General features: G+C 44.3%; 1 protein-coding gene across 1 annotated transcript; it reads left to right on the top strand.

Annotated features, from left to right (window-relative positions):
• The first annotated feature begins 3,091 nt into the window (after positions 1-3,091).
• On the top strand, positions 3,092-16,191 carry KLHL36 (kelch like family member 36). Its single transcript, XM_079988807.1, has 5 exons — positions 3,092-3,219; positions 9,733-9,814; positions 10,773-11,846; positions 13,016-13,173; positions 14,672-16,191. The coding sequence occupies exons 2-5, from the start codon at positions 9,752-9,754 to the stop codon at positions 15,225-15,227; spliced, it is 1,851 nt and encodes a 616-aa protein (XP_079844933.1). The 5' UTR covers positions 3,092-3,219; positions 9,733-9,751; the 3' UTR covers positions 15,228-16,191.
• Positions 16,192-17,271: the final 1,080 nt, after the last annotated feature.

Raw genomic sequence — 17,271 nt, 5'->3', positions numbered from 1 at the left:
CACGCTCATGTTTGCTCTGCATCCAATGTGCCCCCACTGCTGATTTGGGGAGCGATGTACACATGACATTAACCACAATCCACATCTATCCTGTATCCTGTTTTAGAATTGTTTAATGAAATGCTTCATGTGGATGTGTTTCCTACCTCCAAGCCAGCTTTGAATTGAAGAAGAAAAGAAGTTTGAAGCTGCTAATGTGTATAACCAGCCAAAGTCTGATCACTGCCTCTTCTTAACACACTTTCAGACTGTCACATTTTAGGGTGGGACTCAATCACATATCAGCAATCTCTGGTCATGCAATTACAGTCTGCAGAGAGGTCTTGCCTACAAACCTGCATCCCCCATAAGGCTGGACTTTTTGTGATATGGAAAGTGATGGGGAAAACGCACTAGAAAATTTAGGGTGACACACAACATCAGCTAACACATGTTCTCACAAACATCATCTAATCTCCCTACCAACAAATGGGGATGAATAAACAGGTCAGCTGGAAGTGCCATTCTACAAAATCCCACTTTATAGATATAAAGCTACAGTCCTGAGGGGGAACCAAAATATGACATTCAGACGAATACGAGTATGAGACGTCCAATCTCATAACTATACTGTTGTGACAGGAGAAAATCATTGCAGCTCTTAGTAAACTCGGAATGGAGGTGAGATTTATATAACCCTGAATGGCAGTTTGAGCCTGTGATGTGCCTGCATCATATACTGTATTAAATTAAAACAACTTTATTGTACTTGTGTCCCGCTTGCAGGCTTCTCACAGGCCTCTGGCTGCGCACCGTAAAAACAGGATGCTGGACTAGATGCGCCATTGACCTGACCCAGCAGGCTCCTCTTATGTTCTTACCTTCTAAGGCTGAGTTTTTTTAAAAAAAAATAATATGAAGTTTTCTCAGTTTACAAAGGTATGCACAATGTCTCTTTTTTCAAGTTACGTTTTCCATAGGTCAGTTTCATTTGTTGAGACATTAGGGTTACATTAGGAAGAAAAGGGGGGAAGAGGTGGAGGGGGGAATGGCAAGTGGGGGTGGTGTTTCTAGTTTACTTAAACATATCCTTGAAGTATAATTCTCCCGCTTTGTTTCAGATGCAGCTATCTCCCCCTGCTGGTCTAGAATGTTTCCAGTCTCTATGATCCCAAGGCAGTACAAAGAGCAGGTAGAGAGGCATTAGGGGAACAGAAACCCAGGTGCATAATAATCTAAGCATGACGGTTGGCATCTAGGTTGCAGCAGAGATTAGGAATCAGGCCTCCCCTCCTATCTGGCTCATTGAAATTACTGCTGCCTTGTTGTTCTGCAGAAGTTTTGATACTCCTGGGTTGAGAGAACTTGGGAGACTGGGGGGCACATAAGCCACAGTGATGATAGGGAATGGATAAATGTTTTAATGTATTTTAAATTTGTTGTTGGAAGCTGCCCAGAGTGGCTGGGGAAACCCAGCCAGATGGGTGGGGTAGAAAAAAATTATTATTATTATTATTATTATTATTATTATTATTATTATTATTATTAAATGTCCCCCATCTTATGGAGCATCTCAAAAGGCTCCCCTGAAACCACCTGGAAAGGACCTTTAAATCACAATTGAAAGCGTGTTTGCTTATAAGCAGACCAATTAAGTTCAAGGGAGCTGTCTCCCTATTTATTTTTATTCATTTATTTATTGGCACACATTTAGATCCCAGACAGTCACCTATGCAGGTACCGACCAGATCCACACCTGCTTAGCTTCAGCTATGTGGTGGCTTCTTGTGCCTTAAGCTTGGGAAAATACCCTGGGTGTGCTTGGGATGCAGCCACACAGTAGCAAAATCCTGAGCACGTTATATCAGTAGTTAGGTGCTGTTAAACTCACACTGGGATTTAGCTCCTGCAACCTGTGCTTAGCATTACTGCTAGACATTTGCATTTATGGTGTGTTCACATTTATGGCTTACAGTGCTGGGAGGTCATTTTTGCTCTTCTACATTTAAAGCCATATTTGTTGTGTTGTGCACATTAGAGAGGAGGTGGACAGGTCTTCGCCTGATGCGCATTACCTTTTTTTTGGTTTCCCTGCCCCTGGAACTTCTATTCATGAAGGAGTCATCTGCACATGTGCAATGGCTGTCTCAAAGTCACACATTTCTAAGGCTTAAGTTTTTTAGTTGTACTAAAGCTGGTTTGAGAGGCCCCCACTACCTGCACTTTCCAGAAACAAATGAAGACGTTTTTGGTCCAATAGGCTTTCCCAGCGTGATAAAACCATATCCCAATGTGATTTATGAAAAACAGTAAAAACAAACAAACCCAAGAACAATAAACACATTTAAAACAAGACTAAAACCAGAACAGGTAGACACTTGTGGTAGTCTTGTTTTAAATGTATTTATTGTTCTTGGGTTTGTTTGTTTTTACTGTTTTTCATAAATCACATTGGGGTATGGTTTTATTTAATAAAACAACAACAACAACAGCAGCAGCAACAACAATAATAATATACTGAGGATAGCTCAGTCAGCAGAGCATGAGACTCCAAATCTCAGGGTCGTGGGTTCGAGCCTGTTGGGCAAAAAGATTCCTGCCCCAAAAGGGGGTTGGACTAGATGACTCTCTTGGTCACTTCCAACTCTCTAATTCTATGATTCTAATATAATAATAATCCTGGCGGCATGGGAAAGTTTTCAGCAAGCATTTGAAGGTGGAAACAGAAGGCGCCTGCCAATCTATCTTGGAAGAGCATGCCACAGGACTGCTTTATTATTATTATTATTATTATTATTATTATTATTATTAGTTGTTGTTGTTGTTGTTGTTAAAAAAAACAGTGCAAAAGCTCTTCTTTGGCTGCAAACAGACGCTCTCTTGCCTCTACCCAGGCAAAGGAAAGAGGCGCCTTCCGCTTGCTGCTGCAGCCTGAGCGGAATTTCAATGCCCGAGGGAGACCTGACCTCTTTGCTGCAGCAGCGAGATCAGCTTTGCTTTCGCTCCGCGCTTTGCTCGCGCCGGATTTGGCGGAGAGGCGCAAGCCCGAGCTAGCCCCACCCTATCTGCCAACCTCCTCGTCCCTCTCTCTCTCTCATTGGCGCGCTCCCCTTTCAATCTGGGCCACAGTTCCTGGATGATTTAAAAGACAGAGAGAGGGAGACATGGCTGCGAGAGGAAGAGGCGAGCAATTTAGCCTTTTCTGCGGCTACGAGAGCAGCAGCGCTCCTGAGCCCTGCGGTAAGAGCAACAGCAGGGCCTTCGGCGCCTCCTTGGGGTGATGCTCGGGGCGAAGCATGATGGGAAACTCCCGCTGCCTCGAGCCCCTGAGCCCAGCAGCAAACCCGCCTCACCATCGGCTGCCTCCCCCTACCCCGTGATGTTAATTGACTCTCAGCGTGGTTGGCCACATTTGGGGTGACGACAGAGCTTTGGAAGCGTGGTGGAAAATGTGTGTGTATATATATATATATGTGTGTGTGTGAAGGCCGATTCCCATTGGCTGTTTTCTGGGCAGGATATGCGTGTTGCAATCCCTTCCTGGGCACTTTTAAGATTGATGTTTTGTTTTTCCCCACCCACATGTTTACTGGGTTATTCCCTCCCCCCCCCCCCAATTCTTTATGCATTGGAGTTGCTGAATTTGAATTCCCCTTTCTGCCACTTTCACCAACTTCCTTTCCCTATTTTTCTTTGGCTTTGCAGAACAGGCTCAGGTTTAGGACAAGCTAGGAGAACCCACTATTCCCTCCCCCTTTTCTGACAGGGTCAGATTAATCAACTTTGTTAACTGTGCCCATTTACATTATGAGAGTAACCCCTATTGATATCAGAGGGACTTAGTCCCAAGTAAACAGGTCTGGGACTGCACTGTTAATTTCATAACCTAAAAGCAAACTAACACATTTGTTGTTGTTTAGTCGTTTAGTCGTGTCCGACTCTTCGTGACCCCATGGACCAGAGAACGCCAGGCACTCCTGTCCTCCACTGCCCCCCGCAGCTTGGTCAGACTCATGCTGGTAACCTCGAAAACACTATCCAACCATCTCGTCCTCTGTCGCCCCCTTCTCCTTGTGCCCTCCATCTTTCCCAACATCAGGGTCTTCTCCAGGGAGTCTTCTCTTCTCATGAGGTGGCCAAAGTACTGGAGCCTCAGCTTCACAATCTGTCCTTCCAGTGAGCACTCAGGGCTGATTTCCTTCAGAATGGAGAGGTTTGATCTTCTTGCAGTCCATGGGACTCTCAAGAGTCTCCTCCAGCACCATAATTCAAAAGCATCAATTCTTCGGCGATCAGCCTTCTTTATGGTCCAGCTCTCACTTCCATACATCACTACTGGGAAAACCATAGCTTTAACTATACGGACCTTTGTTGGCAAGGTGATGTCTCTACTTCTCAAGATGCTGTCTAGGCCTGTCATTGCCCTTCTCCCAAGAAGCAGGCGTCTTTTAATTTCGTGGCTGCTGTCACCATCTGCAGTGATCATGGAGCCCAAGAAAGTAAAATCTCTCACTGCCTCCATTTCTTCCCCTTCTATTTGCCAGGAGGTGATGGGACCAGTAGCCATGATCTTCGTTTTTTTGATGTTGAGCTTCAGACCATATTTTGCACTCTCCTCTTTCACCCTCAATAAAAGGTTCTTTAATTCCTCCTCACTTTCTGCCATCAAGGTTGTGTCATCTGCATATCTGAGGTTGTTGATATTTCTTCCGGCAATCTTAATTCCGGCTAGGGATTCATCCAGCCCAGCCTTTCGCATGATGAATTCTGCATATAAGTTAAATAAGCAGGGAGACAAAATGCAGCCTTGTCGTACTCCTTTCCCAATTTTGAACCAGTCAGTTGTTCCATATCCAGTTCTAACTGTAGCTTCTTGTCCCACATAGAGATTTCTCAGGAGACAGATGAGGTGATCAGGCACTCCCATTTCTTTAAGAACTTGCCATAGTTTGCCATGGTCGACACAGTCAAAGGCTTTTGCATAGTCAATGAAGCAGAAGTAAATGTCTTTCTGGAACTCTCTAGCTTTCTCCATAATCCAGCGCATGTTTGCAATTTGGTCTCTGGTTCCTCTGCCTCTTCTAAATCCAGCTTGCACTTCTGGGAGTTCTCGGTCCACATACTGCTTGAGCCTTCCTTGTAGAATTTTAAGCATAACCTTGCTAGCGTGAGAAATTAGTGCAATTGTGCGATAGTTGGAGCATTCTTTGGCACTGCCCTTCTTTGGGATTGGGATGTAGACTGATCTTCTCCAATCTTCTGGCCACTGCTGAGTTTTCCAAACTTGCTGGCATATTGAGTGTAGCACCTTAACAGCATCATCTTTTAAAATTTTAAATAGTTCAGCTGGAATACCATCACTTCCACTGGCCTTGTTATTTGCAGTGCTTTCTAAGGCCCATTTGACTTCACTCTCCAGGATGTCTGGCTCAAGGTCAGCAACCACACTACCTGGGGTATATGAGACATCCGTTTCTTTCTGGTATAATTCCTCTGTGTATTCTTGCCACCTCTTCTTGATGTCTTCTGCTTCTGTTAGGTCCTTTCCACTTTTGTCCTTTATTATGGAAATCTTTGTACGAAATGTTCCTTTCATATCTCCAATTTTCTTGAACAGATCTCTGGTTCTTCCCATTCTATTGCTTTCCTCTATTTCTTTGCATTGCTTGTTTAAGAAGGTCTTCTTGTCTCTCCTTGCTATTCTTTGGAAATCTGCATTCAATTTCCTGTATGTTTCACGATCTCCCTTGCATTTTGCTTGCCTTCTCTCCCCCGCTATTTGTAAGGCCTCATTGGACAGCCACTTTGCTTTCTTGCATTTCCTTTTCATTGGGATGGTTTTCATTGCTGCCTCCTGTATAATGTTACGAGCCTCCATCCATAGTTCTTCAGGCACTCTGTCCACCAAATCTAAATCCTTAAACCTGTTCCTCACTTCCACTGTGTATTCATAAGGGATTTGACTTAGATTGTATCTTACCGGCCCAGTGGTTTTTCCTACTTTCTTCAGTTTAAGCTTGAATTTTGCTATAAGAAGCTGATGATCTGAGCCACAGTCAGCTCCAGGTCTTGTTTTTGCTGACTGTATAGAGCTTCTCCATCTTTGGCTGCAGAGAATATAATCAATCTGATTTCGATGCTGCCCATCTGGTGATGTCCATGTGTAGAGTCGTCTCTTGTGTTGTTGGAAAAGCGTGTTTGTGATGACCAGCTTGTTCTCTTGACAGAACTCTATTAGCCTTTGCCCTGCTTCGTTTTGATCTCCAAGGCCAAACTTGCCAGTTGTTCCTTTTATCTCTTGACTCCCTACTTTAGCATTCCAATCCCCTATAATGAGAAGAACATCCTTCTTTGGTGTCACTTCTATAAGGTGTTGTAAGTCTTCATAGAATTGGTCAATTTCAGTTTCTTCAGCACCAGTAGTTGGTGCATAAACTTGGATTACTGTGATGTTAAAAGGTCTGCCTTGGATTCGTATCGAGATCATTCTATCATTTTTGAGATTGCATCCCAGTACAGCTTTTGCCACTCTTTTGTTGACTATGAGGGCCACTCCATTTCTTTTACGGGTTTCTTGCCCACAGTAGTAGATATGATGGTCATCCGAACTGAATTCACCCATTCCCGTCCATTTTAGTTCACTGATGCCCAGGATGTCAATATTTATTCTTGCCATCTCATTTTTGACCACCTCCAACTTACCCATGTTCATGGTTCTTACATTCCAGGTTCCTATGCAATATTTTTCTTTACAGCATTGGACTTTCCTTTCGCTTCCAGGCATATCCGCAACTGAGCGTCCTTTCGGCTTTGGCCCAGCCGCTTCATCAGCTCTGGATCTACTTGTACTTGCCCTCCGCTCTTCCCCAGTAGCATGTTGGACGCCTTCCGACCTGAGGGGCTCATCTTCCAGCGTCATAACTTTTATATGTCTGTTGTCTTTGTCCATGGAGTTTTCTTGGCAGGGATACTGGAGTGGCTTGCCGGTTCCTCCTCCAGGTGGATCACGTTTGGTCAAAACTCTCCACTATGACCTGTTCATCTTGGGTGCCCTGCTCGGCATAGTTCATAGCTTCTCTGAGTTCTTCAAGCCCCTTCGCCACGGCAAGGCAGTGATCCATGAAGGGGAACTAACACATTAGTTAAGTGAAAATGTCATCCTTAACTGCCTAGAATGCTGAAATATTTGTTTTCTTTTACATGTTTTGGTTTCAAATCTTCTTTTTACGCCTCTAAGGGCAATCCAAAATAGGCTTCAGTCCTATATGCAGTTTCCTAGAAGGAAACCACATAGAACTGGGCTTGCTTGTTAATAGTGCAGTCCTGTATATGTGTAGAGGGACGCGGGTGGCACTGTAGTCTAAACCACTGAGCCTAGCACTTGCCGATGGAAGGTCGGCGGTTTGAATCCCCGTGACGGGGTGAGCTCCCGTTGCTCGGTCCCTGTTCCTGCCAACCTAGCAGTTTGAAAGCACGCCAAAAAGTGCAAGGAGATAAATAGGTACCGCTCTGGTGGGAAGGTAAATGGCATTTTCGTGCACTGCTCTGGTTTCACTAGAAGCTGCTTAGTCATGCCTGTACACTGTGTCCCTCGGCCAATAAAGCGAGATGAGCAACGCAACCCCAGAGTTGTCCACGACTGGACCTAACGGTCAGGGGTCCCTTTACCTTTACTCAGAAGTAAGTATTAAGTTTGATTTACTCCATGTTAAGTGGCTACAGAATTGGATACAGGATTGCAACTATTTTAGATAGATAGATAGATAGATAGATAGATAGATAGATAGATAGATAGATAGATAGATGATATAGATACACACACACACACATACATACCGGTACATACATACATACATACATACATACTGTTGGAATTCTGCCTGCGTCAGAGGGATGTGCCAGTCTTCCAGGCACCGGCAGAAATTCCTTGTCGACCTCCCCGCTGCTCCACTCTGCTGATAAGCAGCCGAGGTCTTGGTGATTTTTCTCAGGCTGTGAGAAAAACACACCGTTCCTTCTCTCTCCCCTTTGGTGTCCCCAGGGAGGGGAAAGAAGCAGACAGAAATCTATTTACATCTTTTATTCCTGTCTTTTACATCAGTACAGAGAAAACATGTCTGCACTCAACAGCAGTAAGAATAAACTCCACCCATGTACTTCCAGTACGGGTCATATGACACACACACACTGAGCTAACATCCGGTGCTCAGTACAGAATGGACTGCCCCTTTGTTCCCATGGCAACAGTCACAAACATCCTGTTTGGCTTTCCAGCCACAAGCAGCTGACTGAGCTGCTATAGCCTTTGCTTGCTGCTGCATTGCTGCTTTAGAATAACACATACATATATCTAAAGTAAGGAAACATGACCCATTATTCCCCTTTTCTTTTTTAACCTCACAACAACCCTGTGATATAGGTTAGAATGAGAGAGAGAGACTGATTGAAGTCACTCAGTGAAATTTAGCTGAGGGGCTGTTAGATGCTGGGCTTTGAATAAACATGCCCCAGATTGGGCTGCACAGTTCTCTTGAGGAAATTAGTCTTCAGTGCAATTCTTTTTAAAAAAAATAGTATAAATTGGTTTAATTTTTAAGTGGAAAAAAACATATATATATATATATATATATATATATATATATAGCTTCGTATGTTCCAGTTTACTCATTGCCCTCTTCTCCCAAACTGATATTTTGGTTAAACTCCTATTACATGACTTATGCAAAAACAAGACTCATTGTGTTCAATGCTGTTTATTCCTATAAACAGTATTGGATTGCAGTCTTATCTATAGCTAATTCTGTGTGTGTATGTGTGTCTAGATCTCTGGCCCCTGCTAAATTTATTCTCCTTAAAATTGTATTACTCTCATAAAAAATTCTTTCTGTGCTAGTGGAAAGGCTGTGCCAAGATTCCAAGGAATGATGTCTTACCTTAGGCTGAATGCACCCTCCTCTCTGGCAGTTGAAATATTCTGCAAGGGGGGAAATGAATTGCCTGCCAAATAATGGCTGCATTGGAAGGTGGTGGACTGTCCTTGGTTAAAGGATTTTAAGCAGAGGCTGGATTGCTACCTATTGCAGATGCTATAGCAGCAGATTTTTTGCATCAGCAAATGGATGGCCTAGTTGACCTTTGTGGTTCTTTCTAACTTTATGATGGGGAAACCTTTTGGGAGCCTCCTGATTATGCCTAACCTGTCAATGAAACCTATGAGACTTTTGGTACAATCCTATGTGTAGGAGACTACCTGCTGCATAGCAAAGGACCACGGCATTGCACTATAAACTCATTAAGCTGTTGTCCTAAGCTTGCAAAACTTTTCATATCCTTCAAAACAATTTCATTTTCACTTCTTTATTGCACTGAAGAGGATGCCTTTTTAAGATGGCATTTGCAGCCTGCAGTTTTAAACAATATTATCTGTTTAAAAAACAACATTGGAGGTAAATTTTTATCTGATTAAAAAGTGTTTCTTTATTCAATGGAGGTTTCAATCCTATACCCACATCCCATTGAACTCAGTGGGGCTTCCTCCCCACCCACTTTTCAGTTGGGTCCCACCCACTATTGGAATTCCGTGTGGCCCTCAGCCCCAAAAAGGGTTTCCCAATTCCTGATCTAAGCAATTGACTAAAGTTAAAACCTGAACTCATTGACTGTATTCTAGGCCCCTGTAATTAGAGTTCATATTGCTTTCTCTTTCAAAGGTGACTGGGTTGTTAATTTGTTGTATATTTTCCACACTCATAGGATTGCAAGAAGCTGCACAATGATGGAAGGAACAAGACAAGCAAGGATTTCTCGCCCACACAAGATAAGCGAATCCTCAAAGGTCTGTGACTTTTTGCACGTATTGCTTGTTACGTTGGCAGACTGGAACTTCTCCCACAGATATGGGAGACTTGCATTTCTCTGTTTACTACCCCAGAATTAACGCCCATTTTACATGTGGAATGTAGTGATTTTCAAATAATATATGAAAAGAACCTCTCCTGTTTTCCACATGTGCTGATGGTAGCTTTTAGAAGTTGCTTTGTTCCAAAAATGTCTAACCCTGGTTCATAGTTCTGTTGTCCAATGAGGAGACCACTGTCTCTTAGGAAGCTGCTATATATTGACTCAGACCATTCATCCATCTGGCTTACTGCAGTTATTACTGGCTGTCAGCAGCTCTCCAGGGTTTTAGACAGGGCCCTCTCCCAGCCCAACTTGGAGATGCCAGGGACATTCTGCCTGGAAAGCAGGTGCTCCCCTTATGAACTAAGACCCTTCCCAAGAGACATAGGAAGCTGCCATATTGGTCAAACCATTGGTCCGTGTACAGAGTTTTCTCCCAGTTCTACCTGGAGAAGCTGGGTATTGATCCAGGGACTTTCTGCATGCATAGCAACCACTCTGAGATGTGGCTCTCCTGAACTGCCCAGGAAAGGGGCAAACGGCCAACCTGTGACTGCAGGGCTTTGTGTGACCCCCTGCCTAATTCCAGGAAGGTGGCGGCCAGTTAAGATCATCACTACCCAGCATTTTCTCTCTCCTAAGATAACTCCATACTGTATTTGCTTTCTCTCCTCCCTCCCTCTTGATGCTCCCGTAAGAAAGAGATGGAAGGGTGGTGGTCTTCTTAAGAGATAAACAGAGAGAGTGTGAGGTGGCTCTGGAACCACTCCCTGTGCTGCCATGTTTCTCCCAAAAGATTACCTCCGAGGGAGCGTGGCCCTCTGCCAGATAAATGAATAGATTTACTACCCCTCAATTGAATAGCAATTTGACACCCATTCTCTTCCTTTCAGGTATACAAATGGGCTGACCACTCCAGCCTAGTTCTTCAGAGTTTGAACGAACAGAGGCAACGGGGTCTCTTCTGTGACGTTGTTCTGGTTGCGGACGAGCAGAGGGTCCCCGCCCATCGGAACATTTTAGCGGTCTGCAGTGACTATTTCAACTCCATGTTCACCATTGGGATGCGGGAAGCCTACCAGAAAGAGGTGGAGCTCTTTGGAGCATCCTATGTTGGCCTCAAAGCAATTGTGGACTTCCTGTATGGGAGCGAGCTCTCCCTCGATGGTGGCAACATTGATTACATTTTGGAAACTGCCCACCTGCTGCAGATCTGGAAGGTGGTTGACTTCTGTTGCGAGTACCTGGAGAACGAGGTCAACGAGGAGAACTACTTGTACCTGCAGGAGCTGGCCTCTCTCTACAACCTCAGGCGCCTGGACGTGTACATTGATTCCTTCATCTTGAGGAACTTTGGCACGCTGTCTTTCACGCCACACTTCCTGCAGAACATTTCCATCCAGAAGTTGTGCCAGTACCTGGGCAGTGACGACGTCCAGCAGGAATGTGAGCATGATTTGCTGCAGGCCGCGTTGCAGTGGCTGACGCAGTCCCCAGAGAGGGAGAGGGAGGCCTACTCCATCTTGGAAAACATCCATTTCCCCTTGATACCAAAGAGCGACCTGCTGCACCGCGTCAAGCCGGCCGTCTGCTCCCTCCTCTCAAAAGAAACCAACTGTGAGACCTTCGTCGAAGAGGCGGTCCACTACCACAACAATGTCGCGGCTCAGCCGGTCCTTCAGAACAAGCGGACCGCTCTCCGCATGAGTGAAGAAAAGCTCCTCTTCGTTGGCGGGGAGGTGTCGGAAAATTGCTTGGAGCTGAGCGATGACACATGCTTCCTGGACACCAAAACGGGGCAGTGGGTGAGGGAAACACCGCTCCCTGCCCCGCGGAGCCACCATTGCGTTGCAGTGCTCGGAGGGTTCATCTTCATTGCCGGAGGAAGCTTTTCACGTGACAATGGCGGGGATGCCGCCTCCAATCTTCTATATAGGTATGACCCTCGGTGTAACCACTGGATAAAGGTGAGGCTTCAGCTGCAATGGGCACATATATGTTCTTGTAAAATTTTATGCTTTTAGCAGAAGGTAAAAGACTTCTGTCCTTAAAACATGAAAGCCAAGGAGTGCAGCCATCTGTGCAGCAATGCTTATGCTGTGAATTGCGGAATCTGGTTTCCATATTGCAATATATCATGCCCCTCCAGCCTAGTTAGAGGCGGGGGGAGCAGTTTCTTAGCGTTCATGGTGGTGCGTAGAAGATTGAGAAAATGAGGCACTGTTCTTTAAGAAAGGTTAGAAATTGGGGTGAGGGGTGGTGTTGGAGCTTTGATAGGCTTGTGAGTTTGGATAGAGGTAGACTTTACTTGTTGCAAGCACATGCACAGAGATGTTTGTAGAGTAAGAAAATAACAAAGCAGTTTATTATAGGAAGTAAGTAACTCGAAGAGCTTGGGATGCCCTGAGTACTGAAAAGATTGTGTTCCCCTTCCTAGTTAATTCAAAATACTAAACCACAAAATAAAAATATATATTTCAAAATAAAGCAAAATTTACATTGTATATTAAATTAAAATAGATTCTTTCTAGAGTTTTTCAGTACAATATTCTGAATAAATTCAGCAAAGCTTTTAAAAAAAATTTAAATACAAGTGTCAAATTCTTCCTCTTCGATGGTTCCAACAGTCTCTCCCCTGTAGCAAGTCACTTCTATTTTACTAACTCCTTGATTTCCTGTTCTCATCAAGAGAGATGTTTGAGTGAGGATAGGGTTTGGGTGCCTCTCTGTAAATGGATACATCTGTTATTGAATTAATCAGGCTTCCTGAAGATATCTTTCTTCTGATATGGTTAGAATAGCCTAATCTAGACATGACCAACTCCTTTATCTTCCATTGTTGTGAGCCAATCTGTTTTCTAGACTATTGACTGGCCATCAAAAATATATTTGGCTGTAAGTTAATTTAGAATATGCAGGAAATGATAAAAATAAATTTAAGGAACCTCAGAAAGAGGAGGAAGGAAGTCAAGTATTGAAATGTTAAAATGACTGTAAAACGATTGAAATGAATATAACTGAAAATCATAAATAAAAAAATGATACATACATACATACATACATACATACGTGTGTGTGTGTGTCTGTCTATATATGACTATTCAGGTATGTTGTGGGGCTTCCTTTTCTTTCACAGCTTGCTTCCATGAGGCAGCGTCGTGTAGACTTCTATCTGGCTGCCATCAAGGGCATGCTAGTGGCTGTCGGTGGAAGGAATGAAAATGGAGCACTTTCATCTGTTGAGATCTACAGCCCGGAGAAAGATACATGGACCTATGTAGCAGGCTTGCCAAGGTAACCTGGATCAGGATCTGGAGACAGTCATTCATATGGGGGTGTATATGTGAACCTCAGGTCTGGGGGCCAGATCTGGCCTTCCAAGCCTCTTTTATCAATCCTCCCCAAGCCATGACCCTGCTTTGCAGTTGTCAAGTATGTGTATAATGTCTGTGTGTTTCACCTCTTGCCATGGCCGCTAGTGGCAGGTGAGCCCTGGAAGGCTTTGCAGAAGGGAATGGGTTCTCAGGCTGAAGATTACCCCCCACCCTTGTTTTATTTTGGCTTTCACTAAATCCAGCACCCTCTGTATGTTTTTGGAGTATAACTGCCATCCTCACTGGCCGCTGGTCATGTTGGCTGGGGCTGGTGGAAGTTGGGAGTCCAACAAGGTACCAGGTTTGGGAAGGCTGTTTTATGTTGCAAAAAGAACAATGTGAGTTTCCTGGGGAAAGTTTCAAAATTAAGTAGTTTGCTTGTTGCCTCTTACTCTTTGTGGTGGCAATTCAAAGGAAAAGCTGTAAGGATCCTCAGACTGCCCAGGGGCAAAGTGGAATTTGATCTCTTGGCTTGCAGAACTCAGCAGTAACCAGGAGTCATGACAGTGGAATCCAGCAGAGACCGGGACACTTAATCAGGTCCATGGCACGTGGCACACAGGGGAAGCAGAGTTTTTTTGTCTGTATTTCCTCAAACAAAGGGGGCATTGCATAGGGGTTGTGGACAGTAGGCAGAGGCTCAGAAAGCCTCAGGTCACCTCCAGCCCCTCTAAAGGGCAAGTCGCTCACTAGGAGCTCTACTTGGTGCTGAGAGCCAGGAGCCTAGGAGAGGTGCATGGGAGCCTGAGGTTAAAAAGACTTCACTTCACCTCCAGCCTTCATAGGAGCAAGTGGGTCACTAGGAGCTCTCCTTGGTGCTGAAAGCAAATGTCCTGCCTTTCTGCATTGTGTGGGCCCCTATTCAGGACCAGAACACCATTAGTGTTGTATCCTGTAGGCTATTATTATTACCTCTCCCACCACTATTACTACAGTGGTGCCCCGCAAGACGAACGCCTCGCAAGACAGAAAACCCGCTAGACGAAAGGGTTTTCTGTTTTGGAGGCGCTTCGCAAAACGAATTTCCCTATGGGCTTGCTTCGCAAGACGAAAACGTCTTGCGAGTTCCTGCGGGTTTTTTCCCCTTCCCCCCCTTTTCCTAAGCCGCTAAGCCGCTTATCAGCTGTTCTGCTGATAAGCCGCTTAACAGCTGATCGCTAAAAGCCGCTAAACCGCTAATAGCGCTAATCCGCTAAGCTGTCAATGGGCTTGCTTCGCAAGACGAAAAAACCGCTATACGAAGAGCCTAACGGAACGGATTAATTTCGTCTTGCGAGGCACCACTGTATTATGATAAACATATAGTTTAGTAGGATTTCTAAAGTATTCATCTTGTTTGGAAGGGCTTCCTTCTGGACCCTGAAGGGAACCCCACAACTGATTATATCTTTCTCCCTTCCCCTTTCTTTCTGTCTTAGGTTTACTTATGGCCATGCTGGCGCAGCCCACAATGATTTGGTTTATATATCAGGAGGCCATGATTACCAAATTGGCCCCTATCGCAAAAATCTGCTCTGCTACGATTATCGCACCGATGTGTGGGAAGAGAAGAGGCCGATGATCACCGCCCGCGGCTGGCACAGCATGTGCACCTTGGAGGATGACATTTACTCCATTGGCGGCAGTGACGATTACCTCGAAACGATGACCCGCTTTGACATTTTGGCTGTGGAGTCTTACAGCCCACAGTGCAATCAGTGGACCAGAGTGGCACCCTTGCTGCAAGCCAACAGTGAATCTGGAGTGGCCATGTGGGAAGGCAAGATCTACATCCTTGGTGGCTATAGCTGGGAGGACACTGTCTTCTCCAGAACCGTCCAGGTGTACAACAAAGAGAAGAACAAGTGGCAAAAAGGAACTGATCTTCCAAAAGCGATTGCTGGGGTTTCTGCCTGTGTGTGCGCATTAAAACCAAGATCAGAAGATAAAAAGAAAAGGCCAAAAATGAAACGGCATCAGAATCAAGGGAGATGACAAACTTTTGGGCAGTTCAGCCATGGAGAAAGAATGTGTACCAAACCTCTAATCATATTTTATATAGCATTGTAAACGGCTTTGGAAACTTCCATAAAACTACAACAAAGGGTTCCTCCCACCCCCTTGTCAGTTGAACTGGGTGATTTCTGATGATGAAATATCTTCATGGCTCCAGGAAAGGCAGTTGAATGTTAATGCCATATTGTTCTTGGGACTGTCATGTCATTATTGAACAAAATCCATTAGAAGAAATGGAAAAATGTATGTAGAAAATGGTGGTTGGGAACATCTGTTTAGAAATCAAAGGAAGGAGACAGGAGTTGAGAGAAAAGCAGGTTGTCCTAAAAGAAACTGGAACGGTAATTCAAAGAGTTGTCCTTCAATTCTCACTCATCCAGTGTAGCTACAAGTTGGGAGGTATGCCTTTAATTGTGGGCAATATGTGTGTTCCCTATTCAGACAGAAGTGTGAGGAAAGCATTGAAGTGAGAGCGAAGTGAGGGTTACTTGTGTTTAAAAATTCAGGTGTGCCGAGTATTAAAAGCTGCATTTGTTAAAGTCTCCCAAGCTTGAATTGGACATTGTTCTGGAGTAAGTAACTGGTATATTCCAGCAACTGGGTCGGTTACCTGAAACAAGGAAACATTGCTTTTGTCTCCTGCTGCATTGAGGCCCTTGTCACTTGTCTTGAATGGTCCATCTGTGTCCATCAGCCAGTATGTTTATTTTATACAAATGTACTACTGTATCATTTTATAAGAACTTAAATGCTGCCATTAGGATGGAGTCTCAATGACATGGTGGGGAAGATTCCCCCTCCCACTCCAGACAATGAAAGTTTGTTTTCTAAGAGTTTTTGAAACCTTTTGTATCATTTTTTAAATGAGACACGTTTTTGCTAATACCTAGCCTGTAACTTGTCACCTGGTGTGTTAATTACTCTTAAAGCTTCCGATGCAGAATTATAGTCCTGTCATTTCTGTTTGGGAGTGTGTCACACTGGAGCTTTCCCAGGCGGTGTGGATAACTTTGCTGTGAAATCTTGCCTTGGAAAAAGCAAGGACACACTTTTGCATTGTTAGGTGGCTACCATTCTTCTAAAACAAGACCAGCGTAACCAAAAAGTGAATGCGCTATCAAATACCTTTCTAAGTAACAGTACTTTCACAAGTCCTAATTACATAAGAGCATATGCAGAGTCTGCTGGATCAGGCCAACATCCCTTCTAGTCCAGCATCCTGTTCTCATAGTGGCCAACCAGATGCCTGTAGAAAACGTGCAAGCAGGACCTGAGTGCAAGAGCGTTGTCCCCTCCTGCAGCTTCCAGCAACTGGTATTTCAGAAACATTATTGCCTACAACCATTGAGGCAGAGCAGAGCCATCACGGCTAGCAGCCTTCAGTAGCCTTGCCTTCCATAAATTTGTTCATTCCACTTCTAAAGTTATATAGGTTGGTGGCCATCACTGCCTCTTGTGGCAGTGAGTTCCATAGTTTAACTATGTACTTCCTTTTATCTGTCCTGAATCTCCCAACATTGGATCCCTATGAGTTCTAGTGTTAGGACAGAGGGAGAAAACCTTTTCTCCATACACTTTTTTGAGCCCATCCAGAGTCAATATGTCTATACCCTAAAGCAGGCATGTCCAACAGGTAGATCGTGATCTACTGGTAGATTGTGGGGTGTTCCTGGTAGATCCTGGTTGATCTGGCCCCTCAGCGATCTCCTTACAAAAAAGCAAAAAAAACCCAACAACTTTGGCTTACTAAAAAAAGCTCCACAACTTTGGGTAGATCACTGCCAGTATTTTTACAACAATGGGTAGATCACTGCCAGTTTTTTTTATGCTGTGAGTAGATTGCAGTCTATTGGGAGTTGGATGTCCCTGCCCTAAAGTATTGCGATTTTGCCTCGTTTTGCAATAGACTCTGCCATATGTAAATGTGTCACTCAATTTGCTAATAGGGCTAGTCACATCTCAGCCCCGTAGATCTCCCCATCCCTGATGGTTTATACACATAACTCAGTTACAACTGCCTAGT

Source organism: Podarcis cretensis (assembly GCF_951804945.1).
Source record: "Podarcis cretensis genome assembly, chromosome: 8".
Classification (NCBI taxonomy): Eukaryota; Metazoa; Chordata; class Lepidosauria; order Squamata; family Lacertidae; genus Podarcis; species Podarcis cretensis.
The sequence above is the reverse complement of the archived record's forward strand: the minus strand, read 5'-3'. Positions and strand labels throughout refer to the sequence as shown.